Source organism: Neodiprion fabricii, chromosome 7, assembly GCF_021155785.1.
Source record: "Neodiprion fabricii isolate iyNeoFabr1 chromosome 7, iyNeoFabr1.1, whole genome shotgun sequence".
Taxonomy (NCBI): domain Eukaryota; kingdom Metazoa; phylum Arthropoda; class Insecta; order Hymenoptera; family Diprionidae; genus Neodiprion; species Neodiprion fabricii.
This window is the reverse complement of record NC_060245.1, coordinates 1,539,133-1,560,975: the sequence shown is the minus strand read 5'-3', so window position 1 is coordinate 1,560,975 and position 21,843 is coordinate 1,539,133. Positions and strand designations below refer to the sequence as shown.

At 41.5% G+C, this 21,843-nt stretch overlaps 4 protein-coding genes across 12 annotated transcripts in view; 3 read left to right on the top strand and 1 right to left on the bottom strand.

Annotated features, from left to right (window-relative positions):
• Positions 1-89: 89 nt before the first annotated feature.
• On the top strand, positions 90-20,805 carry LOC124186601 (vacuolar protein sorting-associated protein 18 homolog). Of its 4 annotated transcripts, XR_006871700.1 has the most exons (20): positions 104-326; positions 425-532; positions 688-871; positions 952-1,109; positions 1,697-1,873; positions 1,960-2,007; positions 2,140-2,329; positions 2,412-2,749; positions 2,821-2,937; positions 3,007-3,119; positions 3,189-3,300; positions 3,368-3,550; positions 3,615-3,932; positions 3,997-4,132; positions 4,228-4,449; positions 4,517-4,668; positions 4,763-4,860; positions 4,957-5,268; positions 5,385-5,639; positions 20,795-20,805. XR_006871700.1 is itself a non-coding variant. In XM_046578436.1 (19 exons), exons 2-19 carry the CDS (start codon positions 452-454, stop codon positions 5,446-5,448), a joined length of 3,003 nt encoding a protein of 1,000 aa, XP_046434392.1. In that variant the 5' UTR covers positions 90-185; positions 425-451; the 3' UTR covers positions 5,449-5,657. The 4 variants fall into 4 exon arrangements, 3 of the variants coding, with proteins under 3 accessions (XP_046434392.1, XP_046434391.1, XP_046434393.1); XM_046578436.1 differs by lacking the exon at positions 20,795-20,805 and having other exon boundaries at positions 90-185; positions 5,385-5,657; XM_046578435.1 differs by lacking the exon at positions 20,795-20,805 and having other exon boundaries at positions 5,385-5,657.
• LOC124186606 (DNA-3-methyladenine glycosylase-like) lies at positions 5,519-8,522 on the bottom strand. 2 transcript variants are annotated; one of them, XM_046578447.1, is made up of 6 exons: positions 8,285-8,522; positions 7,850-8,049; positions 7,517-7,640; positions 7,251-7,442; positions 6,954-7,163; positions 5,519-6,383 (listed from the first exon to the last, which is right to left on the bottom strand). In XM_046578447.1, exons 2-6 carry the CDS (start codon positions 7,910-7,912, stop codon positions 5,965-5,967), a joined length of 1,008 nt encoding a protein of 335 aa, XP_046434403.1. In that variant the 5' UTR covers positions 7,913-8,049; positions 8,285-8,522; the 3' UTR covers positions 5,519-5,964. The 2 variants fall into 2 exon arrangements, with proteins under 2 accessions (XP_046434403.1, XP_046434404.1); XM_046578448.1 differs by having other exon boundaries at positions 7,850-8,026.
• LOC124186608 lies at positions 7,567-13,862 on the top strand. Its single transcript, XM_046578450.1, has 7 exons — positions 7,567-7,673; positions 9,889-9,995; positions 10,099-10,529; positions 10,666-10,901; positions 10,997-11,103; positions 12,909-13,063; positions 13,429-13,862. Exons 3-6 carry the CDS (start codon positions 10,124-10,126, stop codon positions 12,988-12,990), a joined length of 831 nt encoding a protein of 276 aa, XP_046434406.1. The 5' UTR covers positions 7,567-7,673; positions 9,889-9,995; positions 10,099-10,123; the 3' UTR covers positions 12,991-13,063; positions 13,429-13,862.
• Positions 13,933-21,843, top strand: part of LOC124186597 — a 56,596-nt gene continuing 48,685 nt past the window's right edge. For 4 of the 5 annotated variants that reach the window (XM_046578431.1, XM_046578429.1, XM_046578430.1 and 1 more), the window contains exons 1-2: positions 13,933-14,057; positions 18,107-18,297. The gene's annotated coding sequence lies outside the window, so the exon portion shown is untranslated. The remainder of the gene's footprint in view (positions 14,058-18,106; positions 18,298-21,843) is intronic. The other variant, XM_046578428.1, reaches the window with a different exon arrangement.

The window sequence follows — 21,843 nt, the reverse complement described above, 5'->3', positions numbered from 1 at the left end:
GCTCTTAGGCACTCAAATATCTATGGATACTCTTTCTCTGCCCGCCAGGTACCGCTGCCGACGACCGGGATCTCTATCCGGCCGCCAGACGACTCTCACTCGTCTACAACCTATGGCCGAATCGGGAGCTTTGAGCAACGACGGCGGGAGGAGTTTCGTCTGCTAATTTCCTAACCTCTCGAACTGTCAGTCTCTGTGGAACGTACTTATGTAGAAAAATCAGAGCAACCAAATTTCTTACGAATTTCTGATATCTTTATTACCTTCTGTTATTCACGTTCGAATTCACTGGAACTACTTCGACGTTTATTCTAGTTCTGAAACGGGTTTGTTTGACAACTGTCAATTTGACGTTTGAAGCATTCTTATACTCATACATCCGATTCTGCCATTGCATGTACTTAACCTTTGATTAAATGCACAGACAATCGGAGATTCGTGAAGCCTGAAAATGACATCTATATTCGATCAGTACGAGCAAGATTCTCAGAGGTCAAAACATCCTGTGGCTCCGTCTATCAGGCCTGATATTGTGAGTGTTATTTCATCCGCTGGGAATAGAACATGTAACAAACTGGACAAATATTTTCAATGGACTCCGACTACGAAGATTGATTTCTATTATTAAAACTCTTTGGCAGAGATGATTACCGATAAATTTACCAAATAGAGAGTTCTTTTTCTTAGAGCACGACTGGATTCATTCACATGAAGCTTCGGGATGATGGTCCCATATTCACCAAACAGAAGGTGAATTTCTTGCCCTCGGACGATATCACGCATCTCGCAGTCAGCAGCAACTTGATTGTCATCGCCATGGCCAACAACGTTCTATTACGCATAGACATGAAGCACCCAGACAAACCTGAGGGTATCTTGACTTGAAAAATTGATATTCAGTTCCAATCTACCGCGAATTTTGATTTAAAACTTAACTTTCGTTTCGATCAGACATCGACATCTCAAAGTACTCGGCGAACATGAAATTGTCCGGTCTTTTTCTGGATCCCCTTGGATATCATCTGCTACTCGCAATGGTTCCTAGCAAAGGGGACACTCCGCCTGCAGAGCTCTTTTATCTGCACAGAAAAACAACAAAACTTAAGCAGGTAAGGCGAGTTCGTACCTACTAGAAACATTTTATTTTATTAAACTTATACAGGCGTAGCCTTCGGTACATTACTTGATGCATTAGTGCGAGAACACGAGCAAATCAATTAACAATTCACAAAATAAAGGAAATCAATGTGCGCATCTAAAATGTCTGACTGGTTATAATCATCTAACAATTTAAGCATATCAATAACATAATGAATTTTACAAATTATAAAATAAGCACTCAGTATTTTATTTATACTTAGAAAATAGTTTTTTGACAATAATATGAACTGAATCAATATTAATATTATTCTTTATACAAAGGAATTGTATAATTAAACTGGCCAAATGCTTACAAAAGTCAGTATGTATCACATTAATCGGGTTATTTCTATTCAATCTCTTGAATACTAAATTAGATAGAATTGATAAGATTAAATTCAATAATATTGCTAGTATTAATTACAAAGTGTTCAGTTATTTTATTACTGCTATTTTCATATCTAACACCAGTCTTTGGTTTGAAGATTTGAAAACTTAAAAACCATCGATTATCGATTTCTTGAGTCAGAATTAAACCTGCGATTCTAACTTTCAGGCTGGAAAATTCAGAGGTCACGAGATCACTGCTGTAGGATGGAATTTCGCCAACACTTCAGAGACCACCTCGGGTCCTATACTGCTCGGAACGTCAAAGGGGCTGATTTTTGAGACTGAAATCGCGCTTGATGGTGACAAGATATTTAACACGAGCCTGGAGCAGTATTGGAGGCAGGTAAGTCGAGGTAAAACCAAGTACGCGCTATTGACGGTATTCGAAAATGAAAGCAGAAGCGATAATCACTGGTATTCGTTTCTAAGCTTCCCAATTATCTGCCTCTCTACGGCAGTAAAGAGGTAGACGGACTCGTGAGTATAAGAAAATAACAAAAATCTAACTCTGTACCATGTTTTTTACAAAGTTATTTCAATCAGTCGTAAGTTTGAAATGGACTGGCAATTCCACTTCTACGTTGCACAGTTCGCCGTTCTTTTATTCAGGTATTCGACATAGGCGAGGAGAGTAAGCCGCCCATCACAGGTCTGGAGTTTCATAGATTGGGAAACAGTGACAGATACGTAGTGGTGGTTACAACTCTGATCAGGATTTACCAGTACATTGGCTCCGTCACTACTTTGGACGAGAAGCCGCTGCTTCAGCAGATTTTCAACAGATATTTAAACGCCAAGGGTAACATTTGCCGCATCATAGTCAATCCGCAGAATAAGACTATAATCTAGCAACATCGAATTCATTTGCATTTATTCCACAGAGAGATTCAATCAGTTGGACAGCACCCTGCCTTATTCAAAAATGCAGTTCTATTACTCGGAACCCAAACAGCTGCCAAAGTCTTTTGGCTGGTTGACTGAAACCGGTATAGTATACGCTCAGATCGATCCCAACGTCGACCCGAAAAACGTGTTGGTGAATAAAAAGGTGATAACGTGTCCGGAAACGAGTCTGATTGGTGGAAACATTTCGCATTCATCGGAAAGGCCGCTATCGTTTGTGCTGACCGAATTTCATACGCTGCTTTTGTACTCGGACCGCGTCAAGGGACTTTGCCTTCTCAACCAAGAGCTGATCTTTGAGGACATCTACAACGATGTATGAGTTTCTTTTCTCCTATCGACGTGCTTCTGCTTAATTGTTGAAACTTTTTTTTATCCCTTTCGCAGGCATTCGGCAAGCTCGTCAACATAACTAAGGATCCCATGACAGGCTCTATATGGGCCTTTAGCGAACGCGCCGTCTTCAAATACAAAGTCACCAAGGAGGACAGGAACGTTTGGCAGGTAACGCGTTTCTCTTTGCCATCAGGACGATTTCTTTGCCCATATTAAATCGCTTCTTGATTTCCACAGATTTACGTTGACAAGGGTGAATTCGATCTGGCCAAGAAATACTGTAAGGATAACCCGGCGCACATCGATCACGTGCTCGTAAAACAGGCGGAAATGTTATTTGGAAACAAGGAGTACGTATATAATTCGAAGCAACTCATCACGCCCTCCATTAAAGATTGCTAATCTGATCTCGATTTCAGATACGATCAGAGCGCGATCATTTACGCCGACACGCACTCGTCGTTCGAGGAGGTGTCATTAAAATTTTTGCAGGAGTGGCAAATTGAGGCATTGAAAACGTTTCTGAAAAAGGCAAGGCTTTTCTAGGATCATTGGACAGCTTGGTGAGAAATTCTGGGCTCATTATCGATTTTTGCAGAAATTAGAGGGACTCAAACCGCAGGATAAAACTCAGGTGACAATGATAGTCATCTGGGTTGTGGAACTATTCATGAACCAAATGGGTGCTCTGAGAGGCGACCACACTTCGCATCTCCATAATCCGCGATATCAAGAACTGCAGAAACAGTTTGATAGCTTTTTGGCAATACCGAAAGTTGAGGTGAGATTATACGAGTGATAATAATTTTCGAGCGATTTTTTGTTATCGTATTCGTTTTCCACAGGAGTGCATCCGAATGCACAAAAGCTCGATATACGACTTGATGGCGAGCCACGGAGACAAGGAGAACTTGATTCGCCTGACGATAATGCACCGCAACTACGAGGAAGTAATACGCCAGCATCTGTACAAAAACAACTATATGGAGGCTCTGAACGTTCTGAAAAGTCAGGGGAACAGAGAATTGTTCTATCAATTCGCAGGCACGCTCTTGCAGGAGCTTCCGAAACCCACTGCACTCGCGCTCATCTCTCAAGGCTCGATGCTCAAGCCGTCCAAGCTTCTGCCTGCTCTGGTCTCCTGCAACAATGACGAGAAACACGTAAGAATAGAAAACCGTAAAGGACTAAGAAAGGGTGCGAAACAACTTAATCGGCACGTTTCAGGCCCAGGAAGTGATTCGCTACCTGGAATTCTGCATCTACAAACAAGGATGCCAGGAGCAGGCGATACACAATTACCTTCTGTCTCTGTACACACGCTACAAGCCAGACGAGGTGCTGCGATACATCAGTTCCCAAGGTGGATATCCGATCCTTTGTCACTGATGATTAGAAATCACTAACCTTATACTTGTTCCATTTTCAAAAAAAAAAAAAAAAAAAAAAAAAAACAAGGTCAAGATATCGGCATGGTTCCGTACGACGTTCATTTTGCACTGCGGCTCTGTCAGGAGGTGAAACTAACCAAGGCCTGTGTCCAGCTATCAGCGCTGCTTGGGCTCTGGACGGCAGCGGTTGACTTGGCGTTGACGATAAGCGTCGATTTGGCCAAGCAGATCGCCTCTATGCCTTCGCAGAACGACGACGAGCTAAGGAAGAAGCTTTGGCTAAAAATAGGTGAGTGCGACTCGGTCGAGAGAGTATAAATCCCACCTTCGAGGTGACGATCGAGTGTTTTTCGCAGCTGAGCATGTGGTGAGAGAGCGGGATGATATCAAACAGGCAATGGAGTTTCTGCAGCAGTGCGATTTGGTCAGAATCGAAGACATTCTTCCGTTTTTCTCGGATTTCGTAACCATCGATCATTTCAAAGACGCCATCTGCAACTCTTTACAGGTAAAAAAAGGAAAAAAAGAAGAAACGCGATGCTTGATCAGAGCAATCAAAGCTAACGGTTCGAGATTAACACGCCTTTAATAATCATAATTAGGAGTATAATCAACACATCCAAGATCTCAAGGAGGAGATGGAAGAGGGGACCAAGGCAGCGGAGCTGATCAGGAAAGATATACAGTCGTTTAGAAACAGGTACATCTATTTTTGTCCCGAAAGCGAAGACAGAGTCTCTTTGCTACCTGAAAAAATCTGGAAGAGCAAGTTGCTGATCCGCTTCTTAAATTTCAGATGCATTTTCATCCCGGCCAAGGACACCTGCAACACTTGCGATGTTCAGCTGCTGCTCAGGTCGTTTTATGTATTTCCCTGTGGCCACAGATTCCACAGCGATTGTCTTGTCGCCGCCCTCATTCCCATGCTCTCCATGGAGCAGAGAACGAAGCTCGCCGATCTCCAGCGTCAGTTAACCACCGTTTCTGGGAAAGCGGAGGACACAAATTCCATCGGCTCAGTTTCCCTGTCCACCAAAGATCAGATCAAAGCTGACATCGACGATCTTATCGCTTCCGAGTGCATCTACTGCGGAGAGCTGATGATCGAGTTAGTGCTGGCTTAATTTGATATCTGAATTTGATATGCCATTCTGGTGCAACGAATTCTTTGAAGAATGTCAGGATAGTCGGAATCTCAGTATTGAGTTGTGCTTTTTTTTACAGATCGATAGACAAGCCGTTCATCGAGGAGGAAGATTACGAGAGAGTGATGAAAGAGTGGGACTGAATGACAATGTGGATAATCAAAGAAGTCGTATTCTTGATTCTCTACAACAACTAGCGGAAATGATTTTTTAAATACTCCGAAGCGAGATTGGAATCGAAATGAAGAGCAGGTCAGTGTATTTGAACAACAAAGCTTCTGATCACTGGCTTGTTATTTGTATAGGATTGTTCACAGCAGCAATAAAGATCCGAGTAGGGACGTAAAGACAAGAGCCTAAAAATGAATTCAAAAACAATATTTTTTTATAAAACATACGACATTTATCACAAATATTAGTTTATCATTTACACATATGCATTTTACGGAAATTTGCCTCAAAAAAAGGTAATACTGTTTTGGCATATGCGGGCGTGGGATTTAACAGAGTGCGGGAATTACTATCGGCCGCAAATTATTACATAATAATAGTATTACACCTATAATCAGTGTCGAGATTCCGAATAATTGACGCGCGCGACGGAATTGGTGGGCGATTCTGAGTAGTACAAAAAGAATAAATAATCTTGCCACTAGAAACTACATTCTGAGTTCTGCTTCAATTTTTTTATCTACTTTGCTAACAGACCGATCGCCGAGCACGTAAAATCTCAGAGGTTTCATTGCCCACTCGGGACCAGCGCTGTCGATACCGATTCTCGGGCACTTTACTATTTCGATGACGCCATCACCTTCGTTTTCTTCGCCATCTTCGATCCACAGCCCTCGCCATTCGCATGCTGAATACTTTGTGTGATCTCTACTGAGCGCGAACGCTATGCAAAATTTTGACGGACCATTGCTGAGCTCGTGAACTTTGAAGTTCTTTGCCAATTTTTTTGCCCTGTCGACGCCTTGCTTCGACTTCGAACCTGGTAGTGGCAAATTTCTAAACTCTGCCATCTGGTCCATTCCCTCGATAGGCGCCAGCGCTCTGATTAGCACGCCGCTTCCGTCACCTGGAAAGAGGATACGGTCAATCGCGTGATCGAGACCAGATACAGGGTGAAATGGATTGCGCTTAAACTCACTACACGCTGATGATCTACTGGAATTTACAAGAACTCTAAAAAGTCGTTATATTCGTTCCTCAGCTTATGATCAGAACCAGTTTTCGCACGCGAAATTTCTGCGGCTAACGCTAGCGTTATTGAATATGTAAAACCGAAGGGGCTTTGCGGCCCCCTCTGACTCCGCAGACTCGATACCGATGCGAGGCGCGGATATGACGGTAAGGGAAGTATCGTTATTCAACTCGTCGTTCTCGACCCACAGGCTCGAACATTTTGTGATGTCTTTTTCATTGAAGGCTTCTTTGTCGATCTCGAGCGCGGTGCAGAGTTTCGCGGGCCCGTTACAGAGCTGGTGCGCCTTCAAAATTCTTAACTTCTGCGTCATCACCTTCTCTTTGGATCCCTTGCTGAGCTGCGTATTGCGCAACAGTTCCATGTAGCTGTGACCAATAATTGGCTCCAGCGCTCTGATGAAAACCGAGGCCCCTGGTGCTGTGGCAGGATGCAGCAACTCACCTTTGGAGGATATGTTGAAGCAGTGATACATGCCGTACGTCAGATAGACGTAAATCGTTCCGGGTGGCATGTACATGGGGACGTTACGGGGGGTGATTTTGTTCCTGTAGGTCTGCGACGCCCGGTCTTCGCCACCAAGGTACGCCTCGGTCTCGACTATTTTGCCCTTCAAAATGGTGCCGTTCTCCAGTCGTCTCACCAGAATCTTCCCTGCGTCGGACAAATAGTTACCCGACAGGGGGGATTAGCATGCTAAATTATTGCCTGGTAACAATTATTGACGTAATTATGTAATACCTAGAAGATTTTTCGCCAGCGTCTCACTTGGGACGTCGAAAAATTCGAAACCAAGTCGGTTGGCGGACAAAAGCTGTTCCTCCGGAGTTGTGGGTGGATCTTGACGCTGCTTCAGTTCACTTTTCATCATTTCCATATCCACGACTGCCCGCAGCGGACGTTTATTAGATTTTAGTTTATCAGGCTCCGTTCCTATAGCGAAATTATGGTAAACATCAAGGAATAATTGACTGATTTTATGTTAACAATTTCTTTTTCCTCACTACCTTTAGGCAGCAGGCTTCCCAAGTTTAACTTCGCCTTTCCCTTTGCTATATCCATCGTAGTGCTCGTCTTAGATGCAGCCTTGGGTACATCAGACTCCAGTGCTATGCCATTTTCTGCTTCAAGCTACAAAACCGTGAAGTCAGAGCCAGATCTGAGGTATTTATGTCATTGTTATTTTCCAACGTAACACTTGAGCGCAAATATTGACTAAAAAAATTTTAATTCGCACATTTTGTGGTCAAAATTTGAATGGCGAAGATACATAAGCAGGTATAGCCTGTCGCAATGCGATTAATACTGTAGAAAATTGAGTAGTTTATGCGGACAGTCACCTGTTTTCTATTTCTCACGAGATTCTGAACTTTGGTGGCGAGTCTAATTTTTTTTGGAGTCATGTCGCTTGTACCAGATGATAATATTGACTGATCTGAATTCGCTGACGAGCAATTGGTATCACCAGAGTCTATAACCGCAGCTTCCTGACTTGAGGATAAACCAGTAGCACACCTCTGAAAGACGAGGCGACATGAATCTGTAATATGGTAGTTTTGAAACGATCAATTTTCAGTTAAAAGAGAAGGAGAGGAACTGATGTTTTTTTATTTTTTTTCTCTGTCTTCGGGTTCGAGCCGTTTTTATTTGATATTATATATTTTTCTTATTATCGTTCATATTATTACTTCTAAGGGTAAAAGTTGGGTAACCAAAAAAAAATTGAAAACTCGCATAAATTTCTATATTGTGTTTATCGCCTAACGTATTCTAACCTCTTTCTTGGTAATACAAAAATTCTCATCCGACAGTTCTCATGCTCTTTATTGTTACAACCCTAACCACGATTCATTGCCTTCTGTTTTCTACTATCAATTTTTCGTCTGTGGTGCGGACGAACGAAAGAATGAATGAAATAGTTGGGGTCTTTACCGCTAGGCGTATTCGCGGAATTTGTACTATTCTACAGGTGCATGGAAACAGGTGCACATGCAAGTGGAGCCGGTGCAGTAGCAAGTGCTGATCCTATTAGCGGAAATTAATTGAATTAGCGCAGGTGCACCAGGGTGCATTGGACCTATTGGTATGCACACTATATGTATGATGGACGCCTGTGCCAGAGGTTTCAGCCTATCGAATATGCTGCCGTGTATGTTGAGTTGCCTTGTACAAGCGCATCAGGCGCATGGCGCGATGCAAGTCTGGTTATAACAGTTTGAAAGATTTGAGCAAAAAAAAATAAAGACATATCAAAACTAACGTAATGAAATACTTCTTGTTACTGAGTAAAGGGATAGTTTATTTCGATTAGGAATATAAAAATTATTAACGATCCTTAGAAAGCAACTTGAATTTTGTAATCTACAGTTTCGTAATATGGGTTCGGAGTTTTAAAACTACTAATACTAATATTTAATGTGATACACTTGACGTAATTTGTGCTACGAAAAATGATCCTACAACTACTGAAATCTTGAGTCTTCAATATTTTGATTAAGTTCGTAGATTTGTGGAGTAAATGCAACTTACCGATAAGTCTCAAACTTCTTGTTCTGACATTTCGCGAATTGATCACAAATTTTTGCAGCAACATGATGATAATTTTTATTTTTTTTTGATCATGCAATGAATTCAACGATATTTGTACGTCTCTTGTGATCACAAACGTCAAAATATGATAATATTAATCTCGAATATAAGCGAGGCGATGACCAAATGTTTCAATTACATATCTATAATATAATTTATGGTTACCAACTTCACATAAGTTAACTCAAATATTGACTAAGGATAAGAAATGGAACAGCACAATTATTATTATTTTATTCCAACGTTCTGTTTTTTTTTATTTTATTGCAAATCGTCGGAAAGACGGCAGCCGAGGTTCGTAAAATAAATTTTGTATTTTATGTCACTGTCCATTTTTATCACATTTTCAAGCTTTTAATTAATTATTACGTTATTTCAAGCTCTGTGTGAATTAATATTAGTCCAATTTTAAAATATGCAGGCATGTATCATTATTATCATTATTTTCGATCAACTATACCACTGAGTTATTATCAGAATACTTCTTACGCATCTCACTTCAAGTCTACAATTCGGTTTCATTTTACCAAAGTTGACACGAATGACATTATAGGGAAGGTTACGTCAAAATCATACGGTCTGCATTATCATGCTCCTGAAACTCGATTAAACTTGACAGGTCGTCGTTGAATTTTTTTTTTTTTTTACCGTGGTGATACAAGAATCAGTGAAAGATAAATCTAGAAGGATACGAGTATTTCAAATTATTTAATGAGAATCGTTTGAATAAAAGTATTCGTCAATTTTTCCTACTGGCATGGCAGCTAAAATGAATACTCCCCGGGCGCAGGAGCATCCGAAAAATCATGTGGAAACCAACCCCAGGTTAAGAAATCCTCTCAATGTCGTCGTGGAGAAAGTTGGTAAAACGCGAGCCAGAGTTCACGGTGATGTGAGGTATTTGAAGAAAATTTTTATGATTGAAAAAACTCGGAACTGAAATGCCATTGTTAATTCTTTTACTCCTTGAGCATTTCATCGGTCATCGTTTTTACTCCAGCGTCGAAAGCCTGAAGGAATTGTTGATGTCATCGTTGTCGCTCTTGCCAAATGAAAAGCAGGCTGATGCCGATGGAGATTTGAAAAATTCGGCGACTGTCGAAGGAGGAAAATTGCGGACTGAGTCCAAAGACGGAAAAGCAGCCCTCCTTGGCAAAGTGAGAAAAACCGAGGGTGATGGAGGTCTCGATTTTTCTTCGAAGCTGGATGCGTATCAACGTTACGGAAGAAAGAACGACGACTCCGACGCTAAGATGAGAAGGAAAATGAAAACAGAATGGAAATCTCGGAGGGGAAAATTCTCCAGAGGAAAATCCAATAAGCATCGAGGACATAACGGGGAAGACGATGATGATGCTGGGGAAGCTGACGGACTCGATGCAGACGAAAAAGGAACTGTCGAAAGCCTTCCGAGCTGCTTGAGCATCTCTGGTGAGAAAATATAGTGTTTGTTTTTAATTATTAAAGGCGTTATTATTGTGTCTCAAGCTAGGCGGGAAAAATTCGGTGAATCTTACAAACTTGAGCGATCATGAATATGAATAGTTCTTCGATTACACCGTTACAGCAACCGGAAGTGAGGAAATACCGCTTTCGCACGACGGTCGTTGGCTGCGTAGACACTTCAAGAAGCCCTTGACACACGCTTTGAGAGATATAGCGAATAAAAAACCAGCCGATCCTGTTGGCTACCTTGCCTTTTGGCTGCGGAAATATCGCAGTAACGAGGAACACTGGCAACGGAAACAGCAGTTTGAAAACGAGCTGCGTCGGTTGAGAATTGAGCCGATGCTTCAGCCCGAGGTCCGACAAACAGATAATATTGAGATGAAAAAATTAGAAAGTCGTTTACCGCATATTTTTGAATTTTTTCTATTCCAATTTCTTGGCATTCTTAGGAACCCATCGAAGACTTAGAGATGGAGTATTCAGTAGGAGAAGAAGGTGGCGGGAATACTGATTGGAATTACCAAAATTATCATCCTACAACTCCAGATCTAGATCCGTAAGAAAAGAACTATTATTTATTTTTATTGCTCAAGCAAGTGGATCAAGGAAGCGAATGATTATTATTTGATTCCATTATAAACTTGATTTAAATAAGAAAATAAATTAGCAAAATCCACCCATGCGAAGACAACTGATGTTGCTTCAACGAGATTCAATGATCTCCGATCAGATGTGAAGCAATGATTTTTTTCGACCAGATCATTAATATTGGGAAAAAAATGTAGATAGCAACTTCGCGGTTATCCTCTTTTCATAAGTAACGAAATCTTGAATAAGTAACGTAATTTTGAATAAAATCAAACGACCATCGTCGTCCGCGATTACAAAATCCTATCGCACGTATGCGTTCTCGGTTGCCAAAATCAGGCGCAGCGCACGCATACACGTAGTTTCGACACGAGATGGCGCCACAAGCGAGTCATCCGTAAATCCGCGAGTCTCGAACCAGCCGCAGACGGAGATTCAACTTGAGCCGGGTTTGCCGGCAGCGATATCAGAGGGTGAGTACAGAAAGCTCCGCTTTCCACCCCACCTGTATTTCTCGCAAAATTTCGTCGACCCTCGTCAGTTTCCGTATGCGAAAAAGTTGGCTCATGCGTGGGAAAGGTGTCAACTGACAGTGTGCCGCGCGCAGTCGCCGAGGTAGGATATTATGAGGCGTTCGCAGCTGTCCGCGTACAAAATCGCACCCCATCGTTCTAGTAATTCCATACGTTCGTGAAATAATTACGAGGTATCGCGAAAGGGGTTCCCGCGTTCAAACCGAGATCGAAACTTGGCATATCGTCGCGCGTGTCGATCAATCCGCGAGTCGCGCGACTGGTCAACAGAGGCCCACCTCGCTCTGCCCCAATTCAACCCCCGACCTCGGGACGCTAGCTGTGCGGAAGGAAAGCAAGGACGGAAAGGGTGAAAACCGCGGCCGAGGCCGAAAACTAGGCCAATCAGAGGCCAAATAATCGCCGCGTGTGCGACTTTCTGGAAGCGACAGCCAGGGAGTCCGAAGTGCAGTGTGACAAGTGACAGGCTGTCGGACAGGTGAAAATTATTGACGCGGGGCTCGCGGCGGCCATGTTCTCGGCCTAGTTTAGGGGCCGGAGGCGAGATGTCGGGCGGGTCGTCGGGCGGTGGAAATCGCGTAGATACGCAACCCTCAGCGGCGGCAGCAACGCGGAGGATGCTTGATCTGGTGCCAGGACGCGAGTCGCGGCTCGAAAAAGGCGCAGCGTGAATCCGTTGGGCTCGTTTCTCTTTTGTTTTCGGGACTGCTGACGTCACTCGACGCACCTGGTCAAGAGAAAAACATCCCCCTACCCCCAATCGGCGCCATCTTGCATCCGCGTGCTCTTCGCGCTTTCGGAACACGAAGAATTCCCAACGCGTCGATTCAGATTTCCGCGTGTCCGCGGCCGATCGCATCGTCTCGTTGCCAACTTCAGACGGCTGATCATCACCTCATCCCCAGCCATCCGTACATCTCGCCAGTATCGCTTCGTCCCACCCTCGCGATTTTCGGAGATATTATCGTGAGTGAAAGGTGTACGTACGTATGTACGTACATACGATCGATAATTGTAATCAAAAATTGCATACTCGTAAGTTTTCACGCGTGGATATGTCGTCGGGACTCCTGTTGATTATCGCCTGCGATGCGAGAAGAATTGATGAGAATAACAGGTAGATAGACATAGAATTGTCGGACAGATGGATAGATCGATTGATTGAACCTGTGCGCGAGTGAAGGTTTGAATAGGTCTGAAATTAACCGAAATTGTTGTCGTTTGTTTGTTGGCAATACAGCGCGGAAACTTGTACGAAATGCCGATTTGAGGATGGAGATTCGATGCCGATGCTCCGCGGCATCATTCTTATTGTAGAATGACGAGGAAGAGGAGGAGGAGACGGATGATGGATGATTAGGTATTTGAGCCGAGGAGACGCGGTGAGTGAGAGAGGTAAAATCGTTTTTCAAAAGCGTAGAAACTCGTATGCGAGTACGAAACGGTCGCACTCTATTGTGCATGGCATGGCAACAAGGTTAGGATCGAAGTTTTTCAATCCGATTGCCACGTTCCCTTTTTAAAATTCTATCCACTTTTGTTTTTTGCTTTTTTTTTCTTGTCTCCTTCTCTGTAAATCACGCGTTTTAGCGCTTCGCATTTTAATGCTCTAAAATTTTATCTCTTTCACTCTCTCACTTGCGCAGTTTCGTTTTTTAACCGTCTGTTCGTTCGAAATAAAACACGATCAAACGAAAATGAAACATCACTTATGAATAAATTTTTCACGTATGAAAAACAAAAAAAAAAAACAACAACAGGAAGGAATTAGGAAGAAGATGAAGAAACTAAGTGTGAAAATGAGAACAGCAAAGACGAAAATATAACATTCTGTAATTTTTTTTTTATAGATATTTGCACAGTCGGTGCGGATCGTTGCGTCGTATTTAAACTGCGATGACAGAGGACTGGAAATTTTTTTAATTTTTTTAACCCGCAAATCTTTCGCGCATTATTATCATCTCGCCGAAGTGGTAAAAACAAATCTGTATCGTTCTAATATATATTATAATCGAATTTGTGGTGCGGCAGAGCGGTTTCTGTGCAGGGTGCAAGTGCAATGAATAATACGAATAATAATAATAACAACAACAATAATAGTAACAACAACAACATTTATACCGAAAGTAATTTTAGACGACGATGATTCTCCTCGTCTATTTTAGTTTCGTGTAGTGCTGGTGGTGTTGGTGGTGGTGGTGGTTGGTGGTGTTGGTGGTGGTGGTGGTCGTGGTGGTGGTGGTGGTGGTGGTGGTGGTAGTGCCACTCTGGATAAGGATAATAAGGATTATATCACACTTCTACCGCTACTTTGATCGCCACTTTCTGCAGGATACAGGCCCCGAGATTATTCGCAACTTTTTCCGCCACGTTTTTCATCCCTGAGAACGTAAGTTTTGTTTTACGCAACATCTGATAATTTTTAGAGTTAATCAGCCTGAAGTTAGCAGCGTTTACAAACAAAAATTACCAACTTGCACCTTTGGGATAATTGAATTTACAAAATCTTAAGTCTTTTAATGCTGTATCAAAGGTTTACTAAATTTCAGGTAAATCTAGAGTTGCTTAATGAAGAGTTTTTTTTTTTTTTAATTCCAATAACGATGATGAAATATCGGGAAAAAAATCATTGGTGCGCAATTTTAGAATGACTTTCAACGAATTAGCTTTGTAAAATATGAGTATAATCTTATTTATCGTGTTTCACCAAAATTTCAGATATTCTTAAAGCCGCGAAGTAACGATTTTCACCTAAACATGCATCGTTACAATAACGTTATTAACTTCATCTTCACGAAAAATCCATCATTACAAATAACATTACAAACTCTGCAGCCTGATTAGAGCTATAGAATATACTAAACTCAAATCGTTTTCTTTTTTCGCTAAATATATACATATGTATGTAAAAAAATTGCGAAAAAAAAAGAAATACGTAATTTACTTGATTTAAATTTTTTATAGAATTTTCTCCCGTTACGAATATTGTATTTTTATTCACGCGAAGGATAAAAATAATATTTTTATACACATATATTTATCGCTTGAAATTATAAGTTAAAACTCCGCTTCGTTATTTGACAAGGGTAAAACAATTTCGACCGATAAAAACTGTTCTACGAGTCGTGAGAACAACACATGTGATAGAATCCGATGAAAAAAAAAAAAATTATCGCGGATGTTAAATTTAGTTATTCATATTTATACTTCAAGTACGAAAAATTTCGAGGCATATACAATATTATACATATATTGTCGCCGTATTTTAAATTACTACCGCAGTTTTTTTTTTTTTTTTCTTCTGCAAATTGCGCGAACAATTTCTTGCCTGTGAATGGAAAATTTGTGGAAAATAATATTCGGGAAGGTTGGAAACGAGATTTCGTACTTGCGGTTTTTTTTTTTCTTCATTACGATTTATCGATTCATTTTTTCTATCTTACGATTAAATTAAATCTCTCTGAAGTCATGATTCTTTCATTTTGTCACCTAATTTCAGAACAAATATTTTCTCATCACGTGCGCGCAAAGAATTATTCGATAATTTATGACAACATATAATAAGTATTATATACATATACGCACTTTACTCCGCGTAATTAAATTAATCAATTATCCACCTCTCGTCTCGTCTTCGTCGTCGCTTCGTCGCCTTGATCTTTTGCTGCACGAAGTGACATAATTTATAAGGCAAACTTGGACCGCCGTTGCACTCAGCAAGCAGGCGGAGAAGAGAGTAGATTAGCTGTGTGTGTGTGTGTGTATATATATATATATATATATATGTACGTATACGTATGTACGTCACGTTAAAATTATTCGCGCACCCTTCCGATAATTTTGCGCAAGATTCTACGCAGCTGCACAAATTTCAACGATGGCAAAGCAAACGAATCCCTGATTGTCATCGCTCGTCCTGTTAATTTTAGCAATTTATACAATCAAACAACAAATTTCTATTCCGTGTGTATTTTGTACACGTACATACCTGTTGGAACGATTCGGAAAAGGGCGTTTCTTTTACAATTAGATTTCGCTCTACTATGAGATTCTTGCACTTTTTCTCACCAAGATATAAGCTCTCGCGAAAGGGCCGCAGGGATGACAAAAAATTTCTAATACCGGCTCGACGACGTTGAAATTTCGGAAAAACAGGCTGTTTTTGGGAATTTGAAAATTGGGTATTATACTTAAATCCTTCGATGGCTGTTTTGTGTGACGGAACAAATGTTTTTTTTTTTTTTAAGTCTGAGATGCGCGGAATTTTTTTTCTTTTTTCAGCCGTAACATAGAGAAATCTGTGCCAAATATCAAACTTGTCTCAAAATTTATTTATTAGTCCGATGTTTATCGCATAATTCTCCAGCTCTTCGATTACAACCTTTTTCATCTCCCGAAGCATTAAAACACGCAGATGCGAGTATAATTATTATAAGTAAGCAACGCGTGAAATTTACCGCGGTTGCACAAAAAATTCTTTGTAGTATAAAAAATGAGAAAATATTTTCACGCGATCGTGCGACGTGGAAAAATGAAAATTCATCTCGCCCAACGTCTGTGTAATAATTGATCGTGTGTATATGTTATAAGGAATCGGAGAAAAGAGAGACGAGGAGAGGAAGCAGAAAGTTTGCTCAGCCGCCGACGACGGTGGTATTGATCCTCCTTGTTTTCGACCCCTCGACCCTCTCGCAACACTCTCTCTCTCTCTCTCTCTCTCTCCCTCCCCCCCTCTCTCGTCATCTCGCTGTTGCTCTTCACGCGTTTTCACCGTCAGCCGGACTCCGTTCTCCCAGTTTTTGCCATTATCTGATTATTACGATAAGATACAGGGAACGTAAGAAAGAATCTCGACGATGCCAACGAATTATCGAAGACAAGGAAGAAATTTAATGTGGAAAATAAAAAATAAAATACAGGTCCGTTATAATATCTCTGTAAATAACAATTCATTCCATCCCCGTTTTTATTTTTTTGTCTGCTCGTGATGGCAATTCTGCAATTAAAGACTCTTTACTTCCGTCATTTTATTTATTGTCGCCGTTTCGCATTCTATCCACAGATCCGAACGGAATTGGAAAAAATTTACACACGGAATGTTTATATTGGAAATTGAAGGGCAATTATGTATTGTATAAAATTTAGGGTGTTCCTTAAAAAGGTCATTTTTGAATTTCTAATGCCTCGACCCCCCAAATCGGCTCTAAATAATTCAAAAACAATTCCCTTATTCATTCAGATTCTTATCTCAACTCTAACACCTACCTGTAAGTGAGTTGAAATTTGATACAGTGGTTTTTCTTGGGTCGTTGATTGCGTACCTGAATTCGAAATCTTGAAATTCAAAACGGCGGATACATTATGGCGAACAAACAACCCCAGAGTTACTTTATATTGCTACGAAAAGGGTTGGATGGAAAAATAAACCCTTTTACAGGCAGATGTTAGAGTTGAGATAAAAATTCCGGCAAAAAATTGGAGAATTAATTTTGAATTATTTGGAGTCGATTTGGGAGAGTGAGAGAGTCGAAATTCAAAAATCACATTTTTAAGAACTCTCCGATGGTATACACGAATAATACGAAAATTAGAATAGGGCGACAATAAAAAAAAAGAAAAACGTAACAACGACGACTTATTCCAGCTTAGTCTCTGAAATTGTTGTTATTGTTGTTATTATTATTGTTGCGTTCCTGCGCGCAGCTTCAACAGGTAAAAACCAGGCAACCCCCATTTCGTCATCGCGTTTCACTCTATCGCGTATTATGTGCAATAAAGTATACGGTCCGCTATGCTGTACGCAGTTCTTATAGGTACATACATACATACATACAACCATGTACGAGTAGGTACATATACCCGAGTCCCGACGACGGAAGTAAGGAAGGAAGGAAGGAAGGAAGGAAGGAAGGGAGGGAGGGTGGAAGGGTTGTATTGCCTAGGGTGTTGTAAATAGGATATAAAGTATTATTTGTTGTCTTGAAGGCGGTGAAGCGGAAGAGAGGAAAATGGCATCGGGGAAAGATAAATAATAAATTAAATTAAATTACGGGGTGTGGTAGAGACGATAATAACGGTATGATATTTTTATAAAGCGGTGATATTCCGTCGTACGTATTACGCGTACGTATACATATACGGGAAATTCCATGCGAAACCGACCAACGTTTGACGTCAAGGAGAGCGTTTCGAAAAAAACAAAGCGAGTAAAATGAAAAAATTAAAAGTTTGACGCATAGCGTGAAAAGCTCGTTCTCGTCCGTCGGTTACCTGCCGGTTTTGAAAAAAATTTTCGCGTAGTTTCCGTCCAACGGTAATAACAAGGATAAACTTTGTTTCGCACTTCTTTATAAATGGGTAAAACGAATTGTTGTATAAAAGTATGACTGGTATTGTTTAATCTTGCATAAAATCATACCCTATTTATGTGTCCATCAGGATTCTCCGCCTGGCATGCGAAGGCCGAAGGTGATAACGGAGGTTGGCTGTCGGGGCGGCGAAAATCTGCCAGCCAACGGAGATTGGCTGGAGAAACGGTGAGCGCCGATCCGGGGCGATAATCACCGCTCCTGCTTCGCCCAGAAAGCGACTCTCCTCGTACACGCCACTGTCGACGAACAGCAGAACAGGTCGGTACCGAGCTTCGTTTTACTTGTTTAAAACGATCGCGTGACGAATTGAAAGGAAGGAAATATCCGAAAAACGGAAACGATTTACATATTTTTCGGAAAATAGATATGCGTAAAGCGGGGAAAAAACCGTGATCGTTTCTTTGATTTATTTCTGGCTGAAACGGAAGTTGGAATTAAACGGGACGTGGCAATTTTTCACGCCCGTCATTTCGTTGTGAAATTCTGTAAGTGCGGAATTTTTTCGTACAGCCGTTTCCGAGATCGTTGTGAGAGTTTTTTTGGACAGAGGAACGGACTGACATTTTACCGAAAGCCTGTTTTTCATATTTTAGAAAACTTGAAGTGATTTACGACCGAAACCAATACTTTTATCGTCAAAGACGATAGTCGGTGAAAAAATGTTTAAAAAGCGTTGAATAATGTTGATGAAGAAAACGTGGCGGCCTCGAATGTCTGCTTTCGACTTTTCCACTTCGCTAAGACTGCCTTACTGAAAACAAACGAAACAGCGATTAGAGGTTTTCTACAACATTGTTCAAACACCTCTCCTACACGTACCCGTTGTTGGAGAATTTTTTCTTCATTGATCGAGATCTAGCTCTTCTTTTTAAATTTTGATGCAAATAATTATTCTCGATCCTACAATCTTTGAAATGTTTTTCGTTACTTTAACGAGTATTTTCACAAAACAAACAACCGCGTGTATAAACAATACGATTTTCTTCTTATAAAATTTCGACAAATTTTCGTCAAAGGAGTCGCTACGATTGAATTAACTCGACTTTGGGTATAACGAAGGTTACGTAGGTATCAGGTGTATATAATATATAAGGGTTAAGGACGAGAGGAAGAGAAAATGAGCTAGAAGGCGAAGAAGGCGAAGAGCGATCGCCGAGAAATTACATTTTAAATGAGCCGCCTAATGAAATCTGCTTTGCGATAATTAGGAACTCGCCGCCGTTGCGGAGCCACGCCGGAAACTTCCGGACGCTTTTCTCCTGCGAATTTTATCCTCAAGGCTTGCGAATCCCCCGCCTTACTAATAACATGTAATTTCTTCGTCGTCGTCTCGCTCTTTTTCGCGTATCAATTAATTCCTCTTTTTCGTCGGCGGGCAGGAAGTGAAACAAATTGAAAACGGGGGTGGGGGGATGAGGAGGAAGAAGAACTGCGGAGGAAAAAGGTTGCGAATCAAAATTAATACACTCGTTTTACACGTTCTTATTCTCGCTGTACGTTGCGTCGAGAGAAAGAAAAATACATAGAAAGAGAGGTCTTATAAAATCGGGGAAGATATACCGTTTCGAATGAAACAACTCGGCGAACTTTCTACATATTTCATGATCGCCTTTTCATCCCGGAATCCACGTGTCGATGGAAAGAAGACGACGACTAGCTACTGCTGCTGTCGATTCTTCTCCCTTACCCGCTCCTTTCATTCTTCGCTTCCATTCGAGTAAACTTGCTCTATTCGCAGTAAAGTTTCGACGATCTGAATATATTGCGGTGTATGTATAAGCGAATAAATTAAAAAAACTGGATCGCGAATTCGTGCAAGGACCGAAGGTGAATAAGTTACAAACGTGTGATATAAGTTTCTGCGCACAGATGCGAGGCTTGACAACTTTTCTAATCTCTCTTGGAGCTGGACAAGAATTATTGCGAATTTTACGGAAGCTTATTATTGCTCGTATTGCCGACAACTTCGTTAAAATTTATCCACAGATAGAAAAATCGCTTTCCCACAACTCGAAAATCTCGATCGAATAAATCAGGAGCATTGAGGGTCCTGTAGAGAAGGCAATGCTTGTTACTATCGCTGAAAGGTTTCACCGAGACGACGAGAGTGAAACCCCACCGTAAAAACCTGCGGCTAATAATCGCCCGGGGTAACGATTAAATGCGTGGAGAATTATCGTTATTTGCCGTACGGATTTGCTCTTCATTCTCCCTTCGCGGTTAGACGCAAGATCCCTTCTTTCGTTCCCTTGCGTCTCACTTCCACAAATTTGAACCTAACCGCGTTGAAAAGTACGGTGTACGTCACCGATGGAAGGATTTGATTCGAAGTAAATTGATTTGATTATATATATAACAACTAAGGTACGATTCGCGATGATGAATCATTTCGTATTCTGTTTTACCGACCGTCCGTCTAACACTAGCGTATAAATCCATCGCTAAAACAGAACTTAATATGCGGTTTCGCGCTGATGTGGTATAAAAAAGGAGCGTTGACGTTGAGAAACGAGATCTGAGAGAGGGTGTAAGGTGTTACAAAGAGACGCGACTCTTCGAGTGGCATGGCGGCCTTCGTCGTCGTCTTCGTCGTCGTTTGCCACGCGATCGAGAAGTACGAGGACGAGAGTTCCCGCAGGTTTATGGCTTCATAAATTTTCGCAAGCCGGTATTCTTTCGGGCTAATAGATTTTTCTCATAGAGAGACAGACAAAAGAGACGAGGGTGTACGTATGTATACGTCGGTGGCATCGAGAGAGGGTCGTGAGAGGGACGGAGAGAAAGAGAAAGAAACTTGACGGAGTTGAGCGATGAAAGGGAGACGACGGAATTCCTCGCGTCTGAGTCGAGGATCGGGCAAGCAGGGAAAGAGGGCGAGAGAGGCCGGAAAATCCAGGAGAAACGAGTCACTTCGATTCGTCGCATTTGTTACACTTCTTAGGTGTACCTACCCTGTACATATATGCCGTTACGCGTAAAGGAAGAAGGAAAACACACCTCCCCTTCTATCCCGAGACCGTTCATCGGTTAGATTTGTGCGTCACCGCGTTCGATTTAATCATTGTCACCATCGTCGTGAACAACCCCAACATCACCCCAACGATTTTTCGTTATCGGTGTGAGAGAAAGAAAATGACGAGAAAAGTTTCTGCCTCCGCTACTGTTGCAGAGGGTAAAGTTGCAACTGGGAAAAAGAGCCGGCTGCGCTTTCACGGAAAATTCAACTCCAATCTCCAATTTAGTAAGTCAACTTTGATGGAATTGATTGAGAGCGGAAAACGTCTCCAGGCGTCTTGGATCTTCGTTTATTGCTCAACCGTCGATGACTCAAGTCGCTGCATTTTGGAAGTGAAAATCTTTACGGACCATTGAACGAATCGACTTCGCGAGTCCGACTTCACGAGGGAAGTTCACCAGTCTGAAGTCGGCAGAGACAAAGTGCAGATCGCGTTGGTTACTTTTTCCGTCGCGGTATTCTCGCGTTTTTTACCCATCAAAAATAAAAAACGTCAAATTATCAGATACATTTTTCTCCTTCTTGGTGTCTTAAAAATTCTTTCGCAGGTGTTGAGGAAGATCCGACGATGAAAGAATTATTTTTTCGCTGCGTGGCTTGAAGTAAAAGACAAGAAAGCATAAGGAAAAAAGAGAGGGGGGAAAAAAAAATCACCAGCTATCAAACGTTGCGTCAAAAATGCCGTGCAAATGCGACCCGGCGAAAAAACGCAGGGGCGAATGCACCTGCAACGAATCTCTGCCACATCCCGGTGGAAGTCCTCAGCGAGCCTTGAACAAGAAGAAATG